Source organism: Leptodactylus fuscus, chromosome 5 (assembly GCF_031893055.1).
Source record: "Leptodactylus fuscus isolate aLepFus1 chromosome 5, aLepFus1.hap2, whole genome shotgun sequence".
Classification (NCBI taxonomy): Eukaryota; Metazoa; Chordata; class Amphibia; order Anura; family Leptodactylidae; genus Leptodactylus; species Leptodactylus fuscus.
The window spans coordinates 35,462,771-35,488,969 of record NC_134269.1 but is presented as its reverse complement, the minus strand read 5'-3'; the positions used below and the strand labels follow the sequence as shown (position 1 = coordinate 35,488,969).

Here is a 26,199-nt window from a genome sequence, read left to right as displayed (position 1 = left end):
ACGTAGGAATAGCCTTAAGAAAGGCTATTCTTCTCCTACCTTTAGAAGTCACGCCGCCATTCCGTAGATATCCTGGTTTTCATTGGTATGCAAATGAGTCTTCTTGTAGCACTGGGGGCGGTCCCCAGCTCTCAAAGAGTACTGGGGGCGTCTCCAGTGCTGCGAGAAAACTCTCTAGCGACGGCCTCTTCTTCCTCTGGAATGTGTTCTCCGCGATGTGTTCTTTGGATGGCTTCTTCTGGCTTTAAATGGAACCACTGCGCATGCCTGCGGCCATTTTTCTTGTAGCCGCTTACACGAGTGTACTGTACTGGCATGGCAGAGCCAGTACTGCGAGAAGAGTCATTTGCATACCGATGACAACCGGGATATCTGCGGAACGGCGGCACGGAAAAGACTTCTAAAGGTAGGAGAAGAATAGCCTTTCTTAAGGCTATTCCTACATGTTAGGGAGAAAAACTGCAATTTTAATGATTGAATCCCTTTAAGAGCCAGGAGTTTAATGTCCCACATGGCGGAGTTGTAAAGCTGTCTAAGGCTGAAATAGAAGAGGAGTACTTTCCTAAGGGGGCATTCATACAATGTAACGCGGCGTTGATTCTGACATGTAAACACGTGTCAATCAGCGCTGCAAAACAGAATCCCATTGACTTCAATGGGTTCCGTTTAGCATGCGTAACACATTAAAATCAATGGGTTAAAAAGCCTCCCATTGATTTCAATGTGTTACGCGTGCTAAACGGAACCCATTGAAGTCAATAGGATTCTGTTTTGCAGTGCTGAATCTGACATGAGTTTACGTGTCAGAATCAACGCCGCATTACATTGTGTGAATGCCTCCTAACTTCACTAAACAACTTAGCAGGTGGCAGAAGTTTGCACGTTCAAGTCCCCTTATGAGACAGGGAAAAAAAAAAAAGAACAAAACAACTTTTACATTTAAAAACCCAACATAAACCAAATGAATAAAGATGTGTTAGGTATCTCCATGTGTATCCTATTAATATTATAAATGTGAAAGTTTGTGAGTTTGGATGTTTGTGGGTTTGTGTTTTCGGATGTTTGTTAGTCAATCACGCAAAACCCGCTCGACCGATTTGGCTGAAATTTTCCACAAACATAGTTAATACACCCCATTGCGCAATAGGCTACTTTTCGTCACAATAGCGCACATACGTTTTTCCCAGGACCCCCACAAAACCCAAACTCACATCACTATCTCTGCAATCTCACACACTTTGGACCATAGCAAGCCACAAAATTCATATTGCCCTCTACAGCCTCGCCCCTAACCCCACACAATCTCATATACATATACTTTACCACTTTGCCCCTCACCTTAACGATACTCCAGGAGGCTCTCTTTAACGCTCCGGAGCAGCCATGTTTGCCAACCCCCACCGTTATGACAATCCGCGACACCGCCCACCCATGTCAATACCCCTAGGCGGTCTAATAAATGCAAAAAAAAAGTTTAAAAAAAGTAAAAAAAAATATTAAAAACAAAAAAAAAAAGGATTAAAAATTCAAATCACCCCTCTTTCCCTTGAACACATATATAAGTAGTTAAAAACTGTGAAACACATACATGTTAGGTATTCCCGCGTCCAAAATCGCCCGCTCTACAAAGCTATACAAATATTTTTCCTGTTCGGTAAACGCCGTAGCGGGAAAAATGGTCAAAAGTGCCAAACCGCCGTTTTTTCACTGTTTTGATTCTGATAAAAATTTGAATAAAAAGTGATCAAAGCAATAACATTTCCTGAAGATGGTAGAACTACAAAGTACACCCAGTCCCGCAAAAAAAGACGCCCTATACATCCCCGTACACGCACGTATAAAAAAGTTACGGCTGTCGGAATATGGCGACTTTTCAAAAAAAATTTTTTTAACAGTTTTGGATTTGTTTTTAAGGGGTCAAAATGTAACTAAAACCATATAAATTTGGTATCCCCAGAATCGTAACGAAACACAGAATACAGGGGACAGGTCATTTTGGTTGCACAGTGAACGCTGTAAAACCAAAGCCCGTAAGAAAGTCGCACAAATGCATTTTTTCTTGAAATCCACCCCATTTTGAATTTTTTCCCTGCTTCCCAGTACATTATATAGAATAAATAATGGCGGCATCATGAAGAAGAATTTGTCCCGCAAAAATTAAGACCTCATATGACTCTGGGAGCGGAGAAATAAAAAAGTTATGGGGTTTAGAAGGAGGGGAGTCAAAAACCAAAATCAAAAAATGCCATCGGCGGGAAAGGGTTAACTTCAAATACTTCTGTCCCAAAGTCACTATGTAAAGTTTCTCACAACACCGTATATATAGCAGCTCAAATACAAATTAACTTCAACACAAAAGTCTCACGTATTCTCAGAATTACAGCAAAAACAAGATACAAAGTTACATTTCATATCCCATCCCTTATACACAGTACGAAAACCTTACCTGCGCCTGTATATACCCACTTCTACAATCACCGCAGACGAAGTCGCGGGTACCAGCTAGTAAGTGTATATTATCTAAAAAACATGTGGTCACTTCGTTTTCCCCAAAAAATAGCAAGAAAAATTGATCAAAAAGTCATACATATCAAACATTGGTACGAATAAAAAGTACAGCTTGGCCCACAAAGAGCTCTGCCATATCTGTCAGCAAAACAGTAATAAAGTTATAGATGTCAGAAAACGGTCACCCCTTGGAAAATTGTTCATTTTGGAAAAGTGGTAAAACCAATATAAATATGGTATTGCCATAATCCTAACGACCCACCAGACAAAGCCGCCATGAATCCAGAATGAACGCTGTAAAAACAAAACACAAGAAATGATGATAGAATTGTGTGTTCGTTCACATGGACCCCCAAAAATGTTAGTAAAAGCTAATCAAAACATTATATGGACCCCAAAATGGTGCTGTGTGAAAGTACAACTCATCACACAAAGAATAAGTCCTTACTTCACTGTGTCAACAGAAAAATAATAAAAGTTATGAATTTTGGATGGCGGGGCAGGAAAATATAAAAAAAGGTCGGAGGATTAAAGGGGTATTCCCAACTCCCCTGTTCACCACCATGCAGGCTGTCTGCCCTGTTCATTTCTTGTTTTTTTCGGTACATTAGTGGGCGGGGTTTCACTTGCTGTCTCACAGACAAAGCCAGCTCTGCTATCTCTCTTCATAGCAGTACATGTTTGCAATCAGTAATGAGGAATGGTTGTAAATAAATTAGCACAGTATCACTGGAAGATGCAGAATATAAAGCTGATGTAGCAGAGCTGGATTTGGTAGGTCATGAGAATCCCAAATTTACATGCTACAGGACCAAGAGTCAGCTTGCAATATACTCATGAATACACAAGGGTGTAGGGAAACTACTAAATATCAACACTTTGAAGGGTCCCCACTTTGTCAAAATAAAAGTAAAACTTAACTTTTAATAACTATAAATATAAAATTGTCCCTCCTCAGTCTCTACTACATAATGAACAACACCCTCTTCTTAGTAATCAGATGGGTGTATCAGAAAACCAATGCAACCACCCTAGTAAGGAAGTAGCTGTTGCTAGGTGGGTCTATACAGATGACTGATATACAACCACCTCCATTCACATCACCTCCATAACAACTTGTTCATTGGGGGTGCAATGACTTTATCTGAAAAAAGTGTTGCTAATATTTACCCAATAAAACACTGATACATTGTTAGGACGGTCTTATTTTCTTAGTATCAATACATAAAGAGGGGGGTGAGTAGGTGTCTAACCCTGTTCACATGGGTGGGCAATAAGCAGTCAGTCAATCCACCCTAGAAGGAGTGGGTTTAATCGGGACACACTCCCGATGTGCAGAAGATCGCGGCAGAGAGAAAGGCTTGTGCTTTATTCTTAGTTCGCGCATGCGCAAACATTCTTCGGCTCGCACCGGGAATTGACCACGCCCCCTGTAAGGGAAGGGACGCCCAGCCGCACAAGGATTGGTGCATCGGGGCGAAGGAGGGCGTGTATGCTGGGTGGAGCCGGCCCGTCTCCTTCTATTTAGACACGGGCTGACACAGCGTCCAGTGTCAGTCTCTAAAGTAGCGGGGCCAACCACTGTGGTCCCGCGAACTGCGGTTTTAACCGCACATCGGTTGCAGGCAGCATTTAACCCCAGAAATCCCCCTGATGAACTAAACTGATTAGGGAAACGCGTAGGGGAAGTTTTTGAGTTAGGAACGGCTATATACCTAATACTCTAAAGGGGAGCTTATCATTATTGGTGAGGCACAGATATAGGGTGGATTGACTGACTGCTTATTGCCCACCCATGTGAACAGGGTTAGACACCTACTCACCCCCCTCTTTATGTATTGATACTAAGAAAATAAGACCGTCCTAACAATGTATCAGTGTTTTATTGGGTAAATATTAGCAACACTTTTTTCAGATAAAGTCAAAGCACCCCCAATGAACAAGTTGTTATGGAGGTGGTTGTATATCGGTCATCTGTATAGACCCACCTAGCAACAGCTACTTCCTTACTAGGGTGGTTGCATTGGTTTTCTGATACACCCATCTGATTACTAAGAAGAGGGTGTTGTTCATTATGTAGTAGAGACTGAGGAGGGACAATTTTATATTTATAGTTATTAAAAGTTAAGTTTTACTTTTATTTTGACAAAGTGGGGACCCTTCAAAGTGTTGATATTGCAATATACTCACTTTTAGGACTGTGAATAATGGACTCCCTGTCTCAGCCCTTATCAGCAAAATTCAATCAGCTGACTTATAACTGGAAGAGCTGGAGATAAACAGCTCAGAAATACAAGCTTTGAGCACTCAGCTCCCCCTCCCCTCCTGAGAGCAGGGAGCTACGTCACTTATCCTGGGCGGAGAGATAAAGAGCTCAGAAATACAAGCTGCTCTGAGCACTCAGCTCCCCCCCCCCCTCCTGAAAGCGGGGGGCTATGGCACTTGTCCAGGGCAGAGAGATAAGATCATCCCCAGGTCCGTGGTTATGGAAACACAGTGTAAACAATGAAGTGAATAATCTCAGATAGCGCCCAAATAAAGCAGTTTTGTTTAAGCAATGTATTTAGGAAAAGTCTTAAATTCACATTAGCTAGCAGTATAGATAGGATCCTTGAGATGGGACAACCCCTTTAACATACAAACTACCCTTAAAAGATTAAGAATCAAGTCTGGAGTCAGTTTAATCCAGAGAATTTATCTGAATCCACTTGTAATCCCAGAACTACATGTCAGGATTGTCTCATTGAGATATTCCTTGTCTTCTATGTATATTATATGTTGCCTGTGTTATAGCCCAGATATGAAACTACTTGGCACCCATACACTGTAGGCAGTATATATATGTATATACTATAGTAACACCACCATGTACATTCTGGATTTGTAGGTGTTTGAGTGTTCCCCGAGCTGTCACGGGTCAGTTCTCCACCTCTCGGAGGCTTTTCATCTGGAGGAAAACTGCAAGAAACTGACGTCATTTATCCAGCAATTTATATACAGGAGATGAACGGCAGAGATCAGTAACCTTCACCAAGAACTGAGGCGACATCAGAAGACACAACTGTGTCAGAGAGTAAAATTTTGGTAAAATTTGTTAGGCTGTTATTACATGTATGTGAGTTACACTTTGTTTAGTTTGATTAGTTTTCTGTTTGGATTATTTGCACTTGATGTAAACCAGATAATGAGTGAATCAGATTTGCTTCGTACAGACATCAGTCGACTGTCGCAGCAGGAACGCGTCGTCTTCTCTGTACAACATGTGATTTGTTCATTATTAAACCTAAGTGTTGTTCACTGCAGTATCCATCGCTCCGTTGTATTGTGCAGATCTTCACACCACAGGGTTACTGATCACCCCCAACTCATCGATTTCACATTCAACCACATCTCCTGCCTGGAGAGTAAAGACAGTGAATAAGACACATTCAGCGAATATGGAAGAATCTGCAATAGGACCCTATGGAGAGGGGCTGATGGCCATATACATCTAGTGCTGACATACTCCATATTGGTATATCCTTCACTGATGATATGCTACTTGTGACTTGTAAGCTCTATGTAATGGAATAGCAGAATAACCAGGGAAAAAAGTAAGACTTGCCCATCTATAGTAATAATAGGCATGGCAGGGAAGTTCTCAATATGGTAATTCTATTTAATGTGCTTACACAGACATTAAAGGGGTTGTCCGAGGTCAGAAAAGTCGGTTAGTAAATATGATACAGTTCATTTATTAATACTGCCCCATTGTCGGGCTATCAGCACTGGTTCTGTGCTCCCTCCACCCCTGTGTTAGTCCTAACATGGCAGAGGTCTGTACATCACTGGTGATACGCTTACAAGGGTTAATATAATATAGTCCACCAGTTTTAGATCAGTAGGGGGCTGACTGTTGAGACCCTCGCAGATCAGCTGTTTCCCAGCACATTATGTACATGACTAAGCTGCACTGCTGACTCGCTGTACTTTTACACGGTAGTTATCAGAACCACAGGGGTGCCCCACTCAAGTCTAGGGTGCGCCACTGCTATACCATTAACCACGGCTACTAAAAGTAGGATAAGTGAGCAACACAGTTTACATGCCAGGAGCTGTGTGCTATGAGAAACAGCTGATCTGCTGGGGTCCTGGCATTTGGACCCCTGACAATCTAAAGTTAAAGTCATCAGTTTTAAAAGGTGGACAACCCCTTTATCAAGGGGGTGGGTTGGCTAACTAAATGAATTCATTAACTAACATAGCCCCCTACTCCATAACACCTTATGCAGAGACACTTGGCTACTAAACTGAACCAGACAGGCAGTGTCCTTTAAGCACGTCACTGGTTATGTGCCAACACATGGAGGAATGGGGGGTGGTCTCTCTGCTGTGTCAGGACCCCCGAACAGCACTGATCTCTGGAGAGCATATATACACCAGATTAAGTTACATAAGATATTTTAATAAATCATATACATATTTGTTATCCCTGGATTTGTGGGCGACAACTTATAGGGCTGCACTTCCTGCTGTCAGGGAAATAGTCCCCACAACAAGATCAAAAATAGCGGATATAAATATTGTACATTTGTTTGGTTTTTAGTAGATTTCCTTAATGGTTGAAAAAACTTTGTAAATGCACCCTACGACTAAAATGACTGATTGCGTGCCTGACATTTCCATAGACTTCTATAGACCATTATAGATATTTCCATAGACTTCTTTTATGTTTGGTCTGTATACAGTCCTATTCATTTGTTTAAAGCATATGTGAATGTGACTACACTGTTCTTTCAACTACGTGCAAAATCTCCTTTAGTTACTTTAGTATTAGTATGCAAGTCATTGGCAGACAGAGGCAGCTGCTCAGGGGTGAAAACTGTGCGATCTATATAATGCAATATTATATCCATTGTAATCTAATGGCCCAGTATGCCATTCTGCATAGCTGGAAGACAAGATGGTGCTTTATCCCTTCTGTGATATGTATCTCTCACCTTAAGGAATACTGGTGGTTTCCTGAATACGCCGACTCCAGGAGGTGTCCCAGTGAGAAATACATCTCCTGGATTTAACGTGACAAATCTGAGAAGAATATATATACAGGTCAGAGTATATATGCACCCTATGGCTATAAAACAGTGTTAACAAGCTCCTCAAGACCTCCTGGTTTAGAGTTCTAGTTCCTTCAGCTCTATACAATGTAGTGCAGGGGGTCAGTAACCTTCGGCACACCAGCTGCTCTGAAACCACAACTCTCAACATGCTCCATTCACTTTCATGGGAGTACCAAGAACAGCAGAGCAGGTATGCATGCTGGGAGTTGTAGTTTGCAACAACTGGAGTGGCTAAGGTTGCCTACCCCATATGTAGTACAATATCCTTCATCAGATCCGGCTACATGTGGGCTTATTGCCCACACTACTTAAGATATATAGGAGTTACGGAAACAGCGTATCACTGCAAGCTATGCTGTTTCCATACGTCTCTGTCATGGAAACAGCTTACTGTGCTGTTTCCATAACACCTGGTTACTTGTATGGGAGTTATACAAATAGTATATGGCCACATTCAGCTGTTTCCATAAATCATCAATCACAAGTGGCTGATGTAAGGAGCTCAGCCTGAGATGAGAATACCCCTTTAGGGTAAGGTCCCATGTAGTGAGCCGCAGCAAAAGAAAAAAAATCTGCTTTTCTGCAATGTGTGGATGGGATTAGCCAGAATCCCATCTACTTTGCAGGTGGTGTAAAATGCAGCGTTTTTTTGTCGCCGCGGCCAAAATGTTGCGTGTTCGTAATATAGGGCCCTGGCCTTTAACAAGTATAGGTACTAAGTAGGCAGAAAGTTTCAGGCTAGTGCCTGTTTGATGAAAAAAAACGGCCAACTCCAAAGAGATCCAGATGACAAGCTAGTCCTGCTACATCACTACTCACACTCCATCTGTGGGGCGGGGCCTAGCAGCACACTAAGGGCGCCTTGGAAAAAAGCAGCCCATTCATCTCTATGGGGGGAGCACGTATGCCGGCTCCCATAGAAAGCAATGGGATCTATTTTAACGCCGCTGATTCGGAACGTTTACACGTTCAGAATCAGCCAGCGTATACTCCCGTGTGAAGGGGCCCTAAGGCTGACTGCACACAAGGTATTTTGGTCAGGATTTTGAGGCAGTATCCGAAGTCAATGGGAGCTGGTCAGTTCTTTTTTCCAGGAGCCGTTTGTTCCGGCTCCCGGAAAAAAGAACGGACATGCTCATTCTTCAGGCCGATTTGCCTCGCGAATCCAACTGAAGACACTTCCTCCTCTCGACTAGGCCCATTCATTGGGCCTAATCCGGAGCGGAGTGCGCGACTGGATGCCGATGCACTGCACCGGCATCCAGTCACGGCTACCTGTTTTTTGGTCTGGAAACAAGGCGGCCTCCACCTCAGTTTCTGGACCAAAAAACCCTGTGTACACTCAGCCTAAGCTAAGCGATGGGTGGAGTCAGGTAGGCGCTGCACTGTGCATCTCATAAATGGACCACTACAGGTGATTTTTTTTCAATTAAGGCCCTAGAAAACCAGTTCTTCTCAGCGAGTGTACAACCCCTTTAACTTGACTAATAGGAGTTCGCACATTGATGCCTTGGACCATCTGCTTAGTGTACACATTTGGAACATATATCTGGTGCATGGTCTGGACTCCTTGGAGACAAGGTAAAAACAGGCACAGATGATGGCCCAATACATTCAACTCCATATCTGACAGTCTATAAATGTGCCCTTGGATTTGGACTCTTCTCTGCTCCTCAGAGCTTCCCACGTCATCCCTATCCAGCACATCCTTGCAGTAATAAAATGACGAACAGAAGATTATTAAAGCTTTTCCTCTCAAAAAAAAAAAAAACCCTTCATGCCATGATTCATACATCATGAAGAGGAACATGCAAATTGCCACGTATGCCGTAGCGTCTGTCGTTTCCTAATGTACTGGCACAGGGCAAAGGTGAAGAGCATTAGCTTTCACCCCGCAGTGTTCAGAACACAGAGATTTTACTATACTTGGCCTATGGTTTATGAGTAAATCCTCACTTGGAGACCCAGGCGATAAGTGCTTCCGTCTTGAAGACCATCTGGTTTGTGTTACTGTCCTGGACGAGGTTCCCATTCACTCGACAACGGATTCCAAGGTTATGGGGGTCTGGGAAGGAGAGGAACGTGGTTAGTCACACAGTACGGTTTCTAAAAGAAACCCTACATAAACTGCGCCAGATTTATCACAGTGGCTGACAATGGATGATAAATCGGATGTATTTTTGGACTGTTTGCCCCAGGAGTAGGCAACCGTCAGAGCTCCAGATGGTGTGAAACTACAACTTCAAGCAGGCATATTTGCTCTAATGTTGGAACTCCCATAGAGATGTATGATGCATGCTGGGAATTGTAGTTTCACAGTAACTGGAGTGGCAAAAAACCTGCTGAAAACCGCCATAAGTAGTCTTGAAAAAGGAGAAAGGCAGCACAATTTTGGTGAAAGTTTGCCACGCTCCAAATATTGTGATTTTTTCCTAACTGATTTAGTTGCTAAAATGTTCTTTATATAAAAATGATCAAGTACCTGATATAGCGTCTTTAGTTACAAGCGCTGGGCCCATTGGACAGAAAGTGTCAAATGTTTTACCCAGCAGCCATTGCTTGCCATTCTTTGACATCTGCCAGTCGCGAGCGCTTACGTCATGAGCCACAGTAAATCCAGCCACGTGCTCCATTGCGTCCTGCTCCTGTGGACACAATGGAAATGGTCTTCACAGCCTTCACCTCCACACCACATGGTGGCAGCACAATACCCCGAGGTAGGCCCTCTCCTGACTGATACGAGGCACTAGATCCTAGCCAATGATTTATAGATTTTTGGATATTCTGCTTCAGAAACTTAGTTCTCCTACAAACTATAGGGACAAAGTATCAGGACATTACTTCCCTTTCTGTTGCTGAGGTCGGGGCCCCACGGGCCGTGGCGTTTTACAGTAACTGCAAAGTGGATGGGATTCATGGGAATCCCATGCCCATTTTGCGTTTAAAACCGCAGCGCGGACATACTACAATTTCCAAAATCGGCGTGGTTTTGGAAATCGCAGCATGTCAATTATATCTACGGAAACGCCGGCAGCTTTCCCGTAGATATAATTATAACAGAAAGTCCATGGCGGAGGAAAACTCTGCAAACTTTCTGTTCAAAACGCTACGGGAAGAATCACAATGGGTTTTCCCGCAAAGCTTTATAGCTGTGAATCGTCCAGTGGGGCCTTAGCCTAAAACAGCCTTCACCCTCCTGGGAAGTCTTTCTACAAGATTTTTGCACATTCCTCCAGAAGAGCATTTATGAGACCAGACACTGATGTAAAACCTAAGGCCTGGCTCATAATCTCCATCCTAGTGCATCCTGAAGTTGAGGTCAGGGCTTTGTGCAGCCAGTCAACTTCTTCCAAACCAAAATCACCCAACCATGCCTTTATAAATTTTGGTTCGATCATGTGGACGGGGGGTGGATCAAGGCGGCCCAACAGATTTACTGTAACTCATGTCAGAAAACTGGTGCAAGTCATACCTGAAAACTAGGCCAGTCCCTGACTAGCATGGATGTAAAGGGGTTGTGCCATTAATGACACTTATTCTCTATCCACAGGGGAGAAGTGTCCGGTTGCTGGAGGACAAACTGTGGGGTCCCCCAGTGATCAAGAGAATGGTGGACCAAGAGTCCCTCCTTGTGCTTGAGTGACTGATTCTCCATCCACTTCTGTGGGGATGCCAGCACTGTAATATCCGGCCCCTCCATAGAAATAAATGGAGTGCAAGCACATTGGTGCTCCATTCACACGGAGGCTTTAGAGGGACTTTTGGACCCCCATCCACAAGATAGGAGATAAGTGTCTTTAACAGCACAACTCCTTTTAAAGAAGCCCTTAGAAATGGACAGTATTATAGCAGTATATACTAAATACAGCCCATCTCCGAGGACATAAAAGGTTCTCCTTAATTTTTGGAGCAGGGGACCTCCCACTGTGCACCAGTGCTATCAGGGTAAGTACACACGGGAACCTGAGGCGGAATACGGCCTCAAAGTCCTGTCCAAAAAACTCTGTGTGAACTTACCCTTATGAGATTGGAGCCTTTTAGTAGTTCTGCCTTACCTTTCGCCAGTGCCTACATTGGTAAGACTGCAGAGCGTTGCACCACTCTTAATAAGAGTATGAGTCAGGATACGCTGCCTAAAAATCTGAAGTTGGGATCCATTTTTCTGGGCACGTCTTTTTAAGTATCATTTCAGAATTATGTTTATAGTTAAAAATTGATGCGACGACTATTTTTTTTGTAAACTTTACCTTGATGTTTTTCCCCTTTTTTCCTATGACAAAGGCAAGTTCCACTTCCCAATCCACTTGCTGTAAGAGAACAGAATAATAACATTAGCACTGAATGTACATAATATATGGACAATGTAACAGTGCCATCTAGTGGGGAAACTAGGAGGAGGCGTGATTGTGATGTAAGACCCCTCACCCACTAGTAAACAGTTTCAGTATATTATATGAAATAAACTGTGCCTGTACCAGATGAAGTTGGTGCTACTAGACCCCCTCCCCAAGGCTGGGTTCCCAAGAGATGATTTTGCGGATTTTCTGTTGAATAAAATCCATCAGTGGGTTTGGATCACTTAAAATATGGTGTTTTTGGCAGCAGAATTCATTTGGGATCGCCGCAGGAATCCTGCTGATTTCTATCTTTGGTGAAATCTTGCTGCAGAAATGGACATGCTATGGGATTGTGCTATGTACATCATTGTATTAAAAAGTCTACTGGTACTCGCTGTAGCGAAAATGCGCTGCAGGAAAAATCACGGCAGTAACACTTTGCCATTTTTTTTCCACAGAGTCTGCAAAGCTTTCCTTTGCAGATGTCCTGCTTTAATTTATACCTATAGGGAAACCGCTGGCACTTCCATAGGTATAATTGACATGCTGCGATTTCCAAAAATGCAACGGTTTAGGAAATCGCAGTATGTCTGCTGCAGGTATTTTTCTACACTGTGTGGATGGGATTCACTTAAAGAGGACCTTTCATCAGATTGCACACATGCAGTTTTATATACTGCTGGAAAGCTGACAGTGCACTGAATTCAGCGCACTGTCGGCTTTCCCGATCTGTGCCGGGTGTAAAGCGCTATCAGTCCCGGTACCGTAGCTCTTTACAGTCAGAAGGGCGTTTCTGACACTTAGCCAGGGAGGCCCTTCTGCCCAGCAGCGCCAATCGCGCTGTACAGTGTGAGCGGGGAGGAACGCCCCCTCCCTCTGCTCACACAGCTCGTCCATAGACGAGTATTATCAGGAGGGGAGGGGATGTTCCTCCCCGCTCCACAGTACAGTGCGATAGGCGCTGCTGGGCAGAAGGGCCTCCCTGGCTAACTGTCAGAAACGCTCTTCCGACTATAAAGCGCTACGGTACCGGGACCGATAGCGCTTTACACCCGGCACAGATCGGGAAAGCCGACAGTGCGCTGAATACAGCGCACTGTCAGCTTTCCAGCAGTATATAGAACTGCCTGTGCCCAATCTGATGAAAGGTCCTCTTTAAAAAAAACAAAAAAAAAACTGTTTGGTGTCCTGGGCACAGCCATGTCTGCTATAGCAGTGGGGTATGTGCACCCCAGGGGTATATCAAGCAGTCTCACCCCTTGTTCACATCAACGTTTGGCTTCTGTCTGGGTGAGTCTGCATGGGAACCCCCCTGAATGGAATACCAAACGCAAGTGCAAACACTGTTGCAGTAAAAGCACACGGATCCCATAGACTATAATGGGGTCCATGTGCTTGCCACCAGATATCTGCAGGGATCATCCGGGCAGGAAAGTAGTTCACCGTCTACTTTTCTGTCCACATAATTTGTGCCGGCAGTGCGCGGCAAGCACACGGACTTGTGGGCGGGGCCTTGTGGGTGGGGCCTGGGCTGCAGCATTGTCAGATTGACATCGGATCCCGGAGAGGTAAGTAACATTGTTTATTATGTTCTCTCACCTCCCCTGGGGCTCCTATTATTATACTCGGGGGTCCTGTAAACCCGTGACACAGAGTGATGACATCCCTTAAATATTTTTCCATACCATTACATTTTGATGTCCTCTATGCTGGTGTTACATCTCCCATATTCTCAGATATATCTATTAGTTAATGGGCTTGTCCAGGAATTTATTTTTTTTTAATGAGGCTTCCGCATGGATCAGCTGTATGGGGCCCACTTCCAATACCCAAACTATACACAGGTCCGTGTACATACTGCATTACTGGCGCCTGGCCACTATAGAGAGCATGGAGGCCTCTGCTTCTGGCCCCATGTTGTGTTCAGTGTGTACCATCCTATAGCTGACCGTTCAAGTGCCAGTCAGTCCCCCATTGATCAGATATTTATAGCCAATCCTAAAGCTAGGCCATAAAAAATAAATTCCTGGACTCCCAAGTATTTGTGGTATCACATTTTTGCCCTCTTACAATCCCCTCAGGCACCTGGCTTTCTGAAGGAAGGACAATAGAGTCGTATGGACCAACAATGGAGCTGGGGAACTTGCTGAAGATGATGGGTTCTTTTGGAACAGGGACATTTTGCTCCAGACAGTGATCAACGTAGTTCATCCCAATACAAATAACCTTCTCAGGATTAGTAATGGGAGCCAAGACTGAGAGCTGGGAGCGGCTCAGGATGTGCTGACCGGAATCCAGGGCCCTGAAAGACAATGAGCGACGTCAGCAAGAAGATAGGAAAGGAGGACATAGATCGCTATCGTCTACTACAGTATTTCCCAAACATTTCAGACTCAGCACCCCTAAAAAATTTAAAAAAAAACCTTGGGGCACATCTACCAAGTAATTGCTACCAATTATAGCTGTGTCTAGTTGCAATCATCTTCCCATCTAGATTTTTGGACAAGCCCCACCCACATGACTTTCTACATTATGCCACGCTGGCCAGGATATGTAGAGGAATATTATGGTCAACCACCCTGGATAACAGGTGATGGCGGTATAAAGGCCTACATCCTCCTGGTAGGATTTCTTTACTGTATGAACTGTATACAGTGTGGTCTTATGCTCCCTCTAGTGGTGGCTGCAGGCTGATAGAATTTTATCATTTATCCTGATGACTATGTATTTAGACGGTTTGCAACGAAAGGGAGACGTTTCAATTAAGTTAAATTAAGAAATAATGTTGGATCTAAGAATATCATGATGATAAAAGTTGGAAAATCACAGCTACACGGCTATGTTATACACTATAAACCTGGTAGACATCACTGTATACCTCTTAGCGATCTGTAATGTCGCTTCACCACCTTCTAGGAATTCTTTCATCCCACATGGCAGTGATGAGTCAAAGGCGTTTAGGTCAATGACCTTCTCTCCATCCAGCTCTAATCCAATCCTCCGACCTGCAGACGCTGAGCTCTGAAACTGAATTAGCCTCATTTTCAGTGGAGAAAAGCGGGATATGCCTCTCCGGGGCAAGATACGGACAGAGTGATGCTGGACTGCTTGTAGGATACTCTGGACGAACCCCGACATCAACCTATCAAGAAAGAGAGAAGTTATTTAAAAATGGGGACACTATACAGATGACAGCGAAGACATAGGGCTTGTATATACTCTATTAGGATACAGCGGTTTACCAGTCCAGGCTCTATTCATCCAATGAAGGCCAAGAAAAGATCCTCTTAGACTCCCATTCATTTACATAAGGACCCTATGGCTGATGTATGTCAGTATACCCTTATATGTCCCTAAGATGCGGCCATCCTGTTATTATGGGAAACTAAGCGCTGATCTGTGTATATAGGATTGCTCCAATCCTTCTTTCTCTTCATGTAATCCCAGACAGACTGGATGATGTTGCGATCAGGGCTCTGCGGGGGCCGTATCATCACGTCCAGGACTCCTCCTCCAAAGGGCAAAGGTCACAAATATTGATGGGATTTAGATTTTGATTTCTGTAAGTATTCTTACTTTACAGCACTTTCTTCACAGGTTACTTCCCCAACCCCTTGGCAGGACAGATGTCACACACCAAGCTAATATCCAGACGAGGTGAAAGATTTCCTTTGTGTTTCTCTTACCTTTAGAATCTACCGTAACCTGGAAAGTTTCTCTCACCCGGTTTCCCAACCTGGTCCTATATTCGATCTATGCAGCTCCTACCAGTAAAGTCCATGTATTCTTGTCCTGACACTACTGAATAACAGCAGACTCAGCAAATTCCTGCACAGACTCCATAGTAACTTATTAACACTGAGTTAGCAGTGCAGGTCTACTGAAAACTGGGACAAGACACCCGAATTCTACCGTATGGGAGGTTTAGCTGCCGCTCTGTGATCAGTAAAGGTACAATGTTCTGGCACCACATTGATGCCTCCTGTGCATACACCTTCACCCAGAGTTTTTTGGTAAGAAATCTGCCTCAAAATCAGCCTCCAAAAAACGCCTCCCAATAGAGTTCTGTTGGGAAGGGGTTTTTTTGGAGGCTGATGTGGAGGTGGATTCCTGACCCTAAAACTGTGTGAACTCAGCTTTATTAAGGGGATCTGCTGTGACACCTATAAGGCTGGGAACGGATAGTAAATGCAGCAGCTTAGCCACTGTGACATACAGGATCTGGACACTGGCTGAGATTTCTATATGTTCTATATAAATTGATGCCATTGTTTGCTACAGGCATAAGCACCGCTCCTGGCGCTATTCAGGGAAACACTCTATCCTGTGTGGCTCCATCCTAAATGGGTTTTCCAGCAATACGGTGGTTCAGCGGTTAGCACTGCAGCCGTGCAGCGCTGGAGTCCTGGGTTTGAATCCTGCCGAGGATGACATCTGCAAGGAGTTTGTATGTTCTCCCCGTGTTTGTGTGGGTTTCCTCCCACACACCAAAAACATACTGATAGGGACTGTAGATTGTGAGCCTTATATGGGACAGTGACTGACAATATCTGTAAAGCGCTGCAGAATATGATGGCGCTATATAAGTAAGCAAAATAAATAATAATAAATACTATCATATAGGTTACATATTCATAGGTCACCAATCTTAGATCGGTGGTTGTCCAACAGTCCTGGCGAAAAGAACTTTGGCTTCCTCACTGGAAACTAAAGGAAGGCCGTCAGTACTGGAAAACCTCTTTTAGACTACGTTCACATATGACACCAGCACGGAGTCCATTTGACAACTTTTTCACCTAGCGAGGTCAGGAAGAGAACAAAAAATACCCAACGGTCCTTGTTACATACAATGGGGTCCCCTGTTTATGACCGTCACTAAGTGCATCGTTTTGCACAACTTTCTGCGTTTCCATCAGGTTTTTTCCCGTAGTGCTACATGGGGCCTCAGCCTAAATGGGTTTTCTGGGGAGTTAAGACTACCGATCCGGCAGACACTGGCTGACCCACCCTCCCTGGTCACATGATCAGAACCAACTCCCCCTGATGCCAGTTCAGTCTGCCCCCTCCCCTAATATCAAGAGCTTACATATACGGGCAATTGGAAACCCCTTGTAAGTACTTTCCTGTATAATCACTGGTGATCTACCTTTCCAAGGTCACTTAAGACTCTGTACACATTATATACACCAGAGAAAATATCCAGCATATATATGTAACACATATCCAATGTATACTATATTTGTATGTTTGGGTTTTATTTTTACAATAGGACCCTACAGGTGATATACAATATATACCACCGTTCCAAATTTTAGAAAATGTATCCCAATGATAAAATGCTTATTCATAGTCTGACAAAAATCAGGGTTAGGCTCTGTGCACAGTGACTGCCCAGGGTGCCCTAGGGTCCACAATGAGGTATTGTATGGTGGGTGCCCACTAGTTTCACATCTTAATAACCCGTCTCTTGGCTGCCGCCTTCACCGTTCCTTACTCTGCAGGGCCATGTTTTGGCGCAGGTGCTTTGCAGCTCATTGGGCAGGTGGGTGCCCGGCTGTCACAGATCAGGTCACTATCAGGTGCCCCCTGCCATGAGCCCACTTTGCCCTACAGCTTTATCCTTAGGGCTATGTACAATGTTAGTCAGTTGTGGGTCAGTCATACAAGTAACTTTACGCACTTAGTTCTTGTGATTAACTCTTTACATACTATCCATTGAAATGTCTGTTACACTGCAACAAAACTGCGCAAGTTGCAGAAGAACAAAGCTGCACAGTCTGTACAACAACCATACTGGTGTATGACCATAGAGACATGTATAGCACATATGTCAGACAGAGGACATGATATCCAGCCCTGAGATCTGTATACAGTTCTATACAGGACACTATATACAGTCACAGCTAACAATGTCATACACAAGAGCCAGAAACCTGTTTCCAGAGGGACAGCCCAAGACGAACCCCAGTGTCTTCCGGTATGGACGAGGCGAGCTCAGTCTTATGACACCGCGTGTAAACTACATCTCCCGGCATGCACTGCATCCAAAATAACTTTATTCAAAACGGACAAATGATTAAGCCGCCCTTTGATTTGTTTGTATGTCGGGTGAATGGCGCGCTGTCCTGTCACCTCTGTATAGCACAGGCTACTCACTGATAGTTCGGCCATGTCTATGGGTGTAATACTGTATTCTGGTGGCATTGTTGCAGTGTGTTTTTCTGCGGGACACAGTATGGGGTCTCTGACTGGTACTGTATACTGCGATATGGGGGCCCTGTAACCCTACTGTGGGCACACACTGCCACTGGTTCTGCAGTGGATGGCGCCACTGAGTCCTGTAGTGGTTACGGTGTGGCCAGCACTGGTATGGGGGTAACTGTGGCCGGGGACAGTATGGTGGGCTTTGTTACAGGGACACAATGGCATCACAAAATGTTTCTTACCCCTTTTCCATACCATGTTGGATGTTACGACATAGTTGGCAACTCTGTCTCTTGGGGGGGGGGGGGGGGGGTCAACTAAAGATTTCGGAAGGTCAGACACACCATGGCAGTGGCAGTATTGGGCGCTGACTGGCTCCTGCCATGGACGGAATATCTCCAGTCTCTGCTGATGGAGTGGAAGTGGCTCGTGAATGGCGTTTTCTTGTCTCTGCCGCCCACAGTAGTGGCTTTCTCTGACAAAATCAGCCAAGGCAACTATGGCATAACATACTGTATAATGGGGTCGCTCTGTTTATGGGGGAACTTTGGTTGTCATTGGGTGCTGGCGATGGCTTGTATTTCAGGGTGAAAAAAAATGTACAGGACACCACCTGGAAATACTCAAGATCCATACGGCTGTGAATCTCAGTTAAAGGGTTTGTCTGACATATTTAAATTAAAGAAAGGAACGACCAACAGGTCCTTGGGATCCTTGGACAACCAGACAGTGAACCAGGATGGCCTAATGCACAAACACCGTGCTTACCAAAATGTTATCAAACTTGGAACTTTATTGGTACCAAAAAACACCCTATAATTCTACTGTCTGGAGCCCCTACTATCATAGATGACTATACTGCTAGGAGTCCCTACTATCATAGATGACTATACTGCTAGGAGTCCCTACTATCATAGATGACTATACTGCTAGGAGTCCCTACTATCATAGATGACTATACTGCTAGGAGTCCCTACTATCATAGATGACTATAGTGCTAGGAGTCCCTACTATCATAGATAACTATACTTCCAGGAGTCCCTACTATCATAGATGACTATACTGCTAGGAGTCCCTACTATCATAGATGACTATACTGCTAGGAGTCCCTACTATCATAGATGACTATACTGCTAGGAGTCCCTACTATCATAGATGACTATACTGCCAGGAGTCCCTACTATCATAGATAACTATACTGCCAGGAGTCCCTACTATCATAGATAACTATACTGCCAGGAGTCCCTACTATCATAGATGACTATACTGCTAGGAGTCCCTACTATCATAGATGACTATACTGCTAGGAGTCCCTACTATCATAGATGACTATACTGCTAGAAGTCCCTACTATCATAGATGACTATACTGCTAGGAGTCCCTACTATCATAGATGACTATACTGCTAGGAGTCCCTACTATCATAGATGACTATACTGCTAGGAGTCCCTACTATCATAGATGACTATACTGCTAGAAGTCCCTACTATCATAGATGACTATACTGCTAGAAGTCCCTATTATCATAGATGACTATACTGCTAGGAGTCCCTACTATCATAGATGACTATACTGCTAGGAGTCCCTACTATCATAGATAGTATACTGCTAGGAGTCCCTACTATCATAGATGACTATACTGCTAGGAGTCCCTACTATCATAGATGACTATACTGCTAGGAGTCCCTACTATCATAGATGACTATACTGCCAGGAGTCCCTACTATCATAGATACCTATACTGCTAGGAGTCCCTACTATCATAGATAGTATACTGCTAGGAGTCCCTACTATCATAGATGACTATACTGCTAGAAGTCCCTACTATCATAGATGACTATACTGCTAGGAGTCCCTACTATCATAGATGACTATACTGCTAGGAGTCCCTACTATCATAGATGACTATACTGCTAGGAGTCCCTACTATCATAGATACCTATACTGCTAGGAGTCCCTACTATCATAGATGACTATACTGCTAGGAGTCCCTACTATCATAGATGACTATAGTGCTAGGAGTCCCTACTATCATAGATAACTATACTTCCAGGAGTCCCTACTATCATAGATGACTATACTGCTAGGAGTCCCTACTATCATAGATGACTATACTGCTAGGAGTCCCTACTATCATAGATGACTATACTGCTAGGAGTCCCTACTATCATAGATGACTATACTGCTAGGAGTCCCTACTATCATAGATGACTATAGTGCTAGGAGTCCCTACTATCATAGATAACTATACTTCCAGGAGTCCCTACTATCATAGATGACTATACTGCTAGGAGTCCCTACTATCATAGATGACTATACTGCTAGGAGTCCCTACTATCATAGATGACTATACTGCTAGGAGTCCCTACTATCATAGATGACTATACTGCCAGGAGTCCCTACTATCATAGATAGTATACTGCTAGGAGTCCCTACTATCATAGATGACTATACTGCTAGAAGTCCCTACTATCATAGATGACTATACTGCTAGGAGTCCCTACTATCATAGATACCTATACTGCTAGGAGTCCCTACTATCATAGATGACTATACTGCTAGGAGTCCCTACTATCATAGATGACTATAGTGCTAGGAGTCCCTACTATCATAGATAACTATACTTCCAGGAGTCCCTACTATCATAGATGACTATACTGCTAGGAGTCCCTACTATCATAGATGACTATACTGCTAGGAGTCCCTACTATCATAGATGACTATACTGCTAGGAGTCCCTACTATCATAGATGACTATACTGCTAGGAGTCCCTACTATCATAGATGACTATAGTGCTAGGAGTCCCTACTATCATAGATAACTATACTTCCAGGAGTCCCTACTATCATAGATGACTATACTGCTAGGAGTCCCTACTATCATAGATGACTATACTGCTAGGAGTCCCTACTATCATAGATGACTATACTGCTAGGAGTCCCTACTATCATAGATGACTATACTGCTAGGAGTCCCTACTATCATAGATGACTATACTGCTAGGAGTCCCTACTATCATAGATACCTATACTGCTAGGAGTCCCTACTATCATAGATAGTATACTGCTAGGAGTCCCTACTATCATAGATGACTATACTGCTAGAAGTCCCTACTATCATAGATGACTATACTGCTAGGAGTCCCTACTATCATAGATGACTATACTGCTAGGAGTCCCTACTATCATAGATGACTATAGTGCTAGGAGTCCCTACTATCATAGATAACTATACTTCCAGGAGTCCCTACTATCATAGATGACTATACTGCTAGGAGTCCCTACTATCATAGATGACTATACTGCTAGGAGTCCCTACTATCATAGATGACTATACTGCTAGGAGTCCCTACTATCATAGATGACTATACTGCTAGGAGTCCCTACTATCATAGATGACTATAGTGCTAGGAGTCCCTACTATCATAGATAACTATACTTCCAGGAGTCCCTACTATCATAGATGACTATACTGCTAGGAGTCCCTACTATCATAGATGACTATACTGCTAGGAGTCCCTACTATCATAGATGACTATACTGCTAGGAGTCCCTACTATCATAGATGACTATACTGCCAGGAGTCCCTACTATCATAGATAGTATACTGCTAGGAGTCCCTACTATCATAGATAACTATACTGCTAGAAGTCCCTACTATCATAGATGACTATACTGCTAGGAGTCCCTACTATCATAGATGACTATACTGCTAGAAGTCCCTCTCCTGCCGTACTGTTCAGGCCAGTAAATCTGGCGGACATTCATGGCTGAAGCTCATTCATGTGAATGCGGGGTAGACCTGCCCATCTAAGGGTCAGTTCACACGTGAAAACCGCCTAGCTTATTTGTGCGAGGTAAAAAACCTCGGGGAGTTTTTTTGACGCTGTTTTTTGCATTCCACGCGGTTTTTGACGAGGTTTTTGACGCGGTTTTCGCTAGCGGTTTTCGCTAGGTTTTTTTTTTCCTATATGTGCTATAGAAACTGCAGGCGAAAACCGCGCGTTTTTTTGCAAAAAACCGCACGGTTTTCTGTGCAAAAAACCGCGCGTTTCTTTACCGCGCGGTTTTCGCCTCCCATTCACTTCTATGCAATTCTTCAGGCGTTTTCCGCCTGAAGAAAGGTCATGTCGCTTCTTCAGGCGGAAAACGCTAGGAGGAAAAAAAAAGCTAGTGGTTTACATAGACCACCATGTTAAAGGAGAGGTTTTTGAAGCGAATTCCGCTGTCAAAAACCTCCCCTTTGCCCACGTGTGAACTAGCCCTAAGGCATTTACCAAAAAAAAAATTCTAATACTTACAGTGTTGGCCAAAAGTATTGGCACTCTTTGGTATTAAAGGGGCTCTATCAGCGAAATCATGCTGATAGAGCCCCACATATGCGTGAATAGCCTTTAAAAAGGCTATTCAGGCACCGCTAAAGTTATATTAAACTACCCCCTAGTTTTAAAATAATACCCTAAAAAAGAATGTGATCAACTTACCCATCGTGCACACTGGGCGGGCATTCAGGGTCCGCCGTCTTCTTCATCCACGCCTCCTCTTCCTGCGATGTCCTCGGGTCCCGTCTTCCTCCGGCGCTCGTGAACTGACATTGCTAAAAAAAAAAAAAATGGCCTGGGCGCACGCGCAGTAGCCGTAGTAGAAGCAGCATGCTACTGCGCATGCGCCCAGGCCATTTTTTTTTTAGCAATGTCAGTTCGCGAGCACCGGAGGAAGACGGGACCCGAGGACATCGCAGGAAGAGGAGGCGTGGATGAAGAAGACGGCTCCAGGTCCCTGAGATGTGAAGGGGGCCTTCTCCAAACTGCCATCAAGAGATCTCTCCACAGATGTTCTATGGGATTCAGGGCTGGACTCATTGCTGCCACTTTACAAGTCTCCAGTGCTTTCTCTCACCACCATTTTCTAGTGCTGACCTGAAGTGTGTTTTGGGTTATTGTCCTGCTGGAAGACCCATGACCTCTGAGGGAGACCCAGCTTTCGCACACTGGGCCCTACATTATGCTGCACAATGTGTTGGTAGTCTTCAGACTTCATAATGCCATGCACACGGTCAAGCAGTCCAGTGCCAGAGGCAGCAAAGCAACCCCAAAACATCAGGGAACCTCCGCCATGTCTGACTGTAGGGACCGTGTTCTTTTCTTTGAAGGCCTCTTTTTTTTCCTGTAAACTCTATGTTGATGCCTTTTTCTACTTTTGTCTCATCTGACCAGAGAACATTCTTCCAAAACGTTTTTGGCTTTCTCAGGTAAGTTTTGGAAAACTCCAGCCTGGCTTTTTTATGTCTCTGGGTAAGAAGTGGGGTCTTCCTGGGTCTCCTACCATACAGTCCCCTTTCATTCAGATGCCGGCAGATAGTACGGGGTGACACTGTTGTACCCTCAGACTGCAGGGCAGCTTGAACTTGTTTGGATGTTAGTCGAGGTTCTTTATCCACCATCCGCACAATCCTGCGTTGAAATCTCTCATCAATTTTTCTTTTCCGTCCACATCTATGGAGGTTAGCCTCAGTGCCATGGGCTTTAAACTTCTTGATGACACTGTGCACGGTAGACACAGGAACATTCAGGTCTTTGGAGATGGACTTGTAGCCTTGAGATTGCTCATGCTTCCTCACAATTTTGCTTCTCAAGTCCTCAGACAATTCTTTGGTCTTCTTTCTTTTCTCCATGCTCAATGTGGTCACACAAGGACACAGGACAGAGGTGGAGTCAACTTTAATCCATTTCAACTGGCTGCAAGTGTGATTTAGTTATTGCCACCACCTGTTAGGTGCCTCAGGTAAGTAACAGGTGCTGTTAATTACACAAATTAGAGAAGCATTACATGATTTTTCAAACCGTGCCAATACTTTTGTCCACCCCTTTTTTATGTTTGGTGTGGAATTATATCCAATTTGGCTTTTTGACAATTCTTTATGTGGTTTTCCATTGAAGACAAATTAAATGAAGATAATAATACCAAAGAATTTGTGATTGCAATCATTTTCTGGAAGAAACTGAGTATTAGCTGACAGAATTGCAGGGGTGCCAATACTTTTGGCCAACACTGTACCAAAAGATGAGTCCAATGTTCTAGGACAATCCGATAATCCTGAATATTTGATAATCTGTCACATATCACGTTCTATCAATTCAATGAGATGTTCAAGTCTTTTAAGACGTCCGCACCATCGTGAGTGACATTGCCTTACAATAACTCTGCGGCTATTTTTAGTCTATTCACCTTCAGTGTTGGCATGGAGGATTTTTCTGTAATGATGCTGATTAGAGATGAGCGAACAGTGTTCTATCGAACACATGTTCGATCGGATATCAGGGTGTTCGCCATGTTCGAATCGAATCGAACACCACGTGGTAAAGTGCGCCAAAATTCGATTCCCCTCCCACCTTCCCTGGCGCCTTTTTTGCACCAATAACAGCGCAGGGGAGGTGGGACAGGAACTACGACACTGGGGGCATTGGAAAAAGTCATTGGCTGCCGAAATCAGGTGACCTCCATTTTAGACGAATAGTGGATTTCAAATCCGGGTCATATGAGAATGTGAACTTTGTGACTATGAGACAGGGATAGCTGTACAGGCAGGGATAGCTAGGGATAACCTTTATTTAGGGGGGAATGTTATTAAAAATAACTTTTTGGGGCTCTATCGGGTGTGTAATTGTGATTTTTGTGAGATAAACTTTTTCCCATAGGGATGCATTGGCCAGCGCTGATTGGCCGAATTCCGTACTCTGGCCAATCAGTGCTGGCCAATGCATTCTATTAGCTTGATGAAGCAGAGTGTGCACAAGGGTTCAAGCGCACCCTCGGCTCTGATGTAGCAGAGCCGAGGCTGCACAAGGGTTCAAGCGCACCCTCGGCTCTGATGTAGGAGAGCCGAGGGTGCACTTGAACCCTTGTGCACCCTCAGCTCTGCTACATCAGAGCCGAGGGTGCGCTTGAACCCTTGTGCACACTCTGCTTCATCAAGCTAATAGAATGCATTGGCCAGCGCTGATTGGCCAATGTATTCTATTAGCCTGATGAAGTAGAGCTGAATGTGTGTGCTAAGCACACACATTCAGCTCTACTTCATCGGGCTAATAGAATGCATTGGCCAGCGCTGATTGGCCAGAGTACGGAACTCGACCAATCAGCGCTGGCTCTGCTGGAGGAGGCGGAGTCTAAGATCGCTCCACACCAGTCTCCATTCAGGTCCGACCTTAGACTCCGCCTCCTCCGGCAGAGCCAGCGCTGATTGGCCGAATTCCGTACTCTGGCCAATCAGCACTGGCTAATGCATTGTATTGGCTTGATGAAGCAGTGCTGAATGTGTGTGCTTAGCACACACATTCAGCTCTACTTCATCGGGCTAATAGAATGCATTGGCCAGCGCTGATTGGCCGAATTCCGTACTCTGGCCAATCAGCACTGGCTAATGCATTGTATTGGCTTGATGAAGCAGTGCTGAATGTGTGTGCTTAGCACACACATTCAGCTCTACTTCATCGGGCTAATAGAATGCATTGGCCAGCGCTGATTGGCCAGAGTACGGAACTCGACCAATCAGCGCTGGCTCTGCTGGAGGAGGCGGAGTCTAAGATCGCTCCACACCAGTCTCCATTCAGGTCCGACCTTAGACTCCGCCTCCTCCGGCAGAGCCAGCGCTGATTGGCCGAATTCCGTACTCTGGCCAATCAGCACTGGCTAATGCATTGTATTGGCTTGATGAAGCAGTGCTGAATGTGTGTGCTTAGCACACACATTCAGCTCTACTTCATCGGGCTAATAGAATGCATTGGCCAGCGCTGATTGGCCGAATTCCGTACTCTGGCCAATCAGCACTGGCTAATGCATTGTATTGGCTTGATGAAGCAGTGCTGAATGTGTGTGCTTAGCACACACATTCAGCTCTACTTCATCGGGCTAATAGAATGCATTGGCCAATCAGCGCTGGCCAATGCATTCTATTAGCGTGAACTGAGTTTGCACAGGGGTTCTAGTGCACCCTCGGCTCTGCTACATCAGATTGCTACATCTGATGTAGCAGTGCCGAGTGTGCATCA

At 44.3% G+C, this 26,199-nt stretch overlaps 2 protein-coding genes across 2 annotated transcripts in view; one reads left to right on the top strand and one right to left on the bottom strand.

Annotated features, from left to right (window-relative positions):
- Positions 1 to 5,515, top strand: part of GPAT2 (glycerol-3-phosphate acyltransferase 2, mitochondrial) — a 45,588-nt gene extending 40,073 nt beyond the window's left edge. Inside the window, exon 21 of the mRNA XM_075272809.1 lies at positions 5,396 to 5,515. Coding sequence (XP_075128910.1) covers positions 5,396 to 5,515 — 120 coding nt within the window. The remainder of the gene's footprint in view (positions 1 to 5,395) is intronic.
- Positions 5,483 to 17,962, bottom strand: LOC142202609 (oxaloacetate tautomerase fahd2, mitochondrial-like). Its single transcript, XM_075272810.1, has 8 exons — positions 17,878 to 17,962; positions 14,823 to 15,086; positions 14,030 to 14,246; positions 11,855 to 11,914; positions 10,090 to 10,252; positions 9,564 to 9,672; positions 7,488 to 7,575; positions 5,483 to 5,905 (listed from the first exon to the last, which is right to left on the bottom strand). The coding sequence occupies exons 2-8, from the start codon at positions 15,080 to 15,082 to the stop codon at positions 5,843 to 5,845; spliced, it is 960 nt and encodes a 319-aa protein (XP_075128911.1). The 5' UTR covers positions 15,083 to 15,086; positions 17,878 to 17,962; the 3' UTR covers positions 5,483 to 5,842.
- Between the last annotated feature and the right edge of the window lie 8,237 nt (positions 17,963 to 26,199).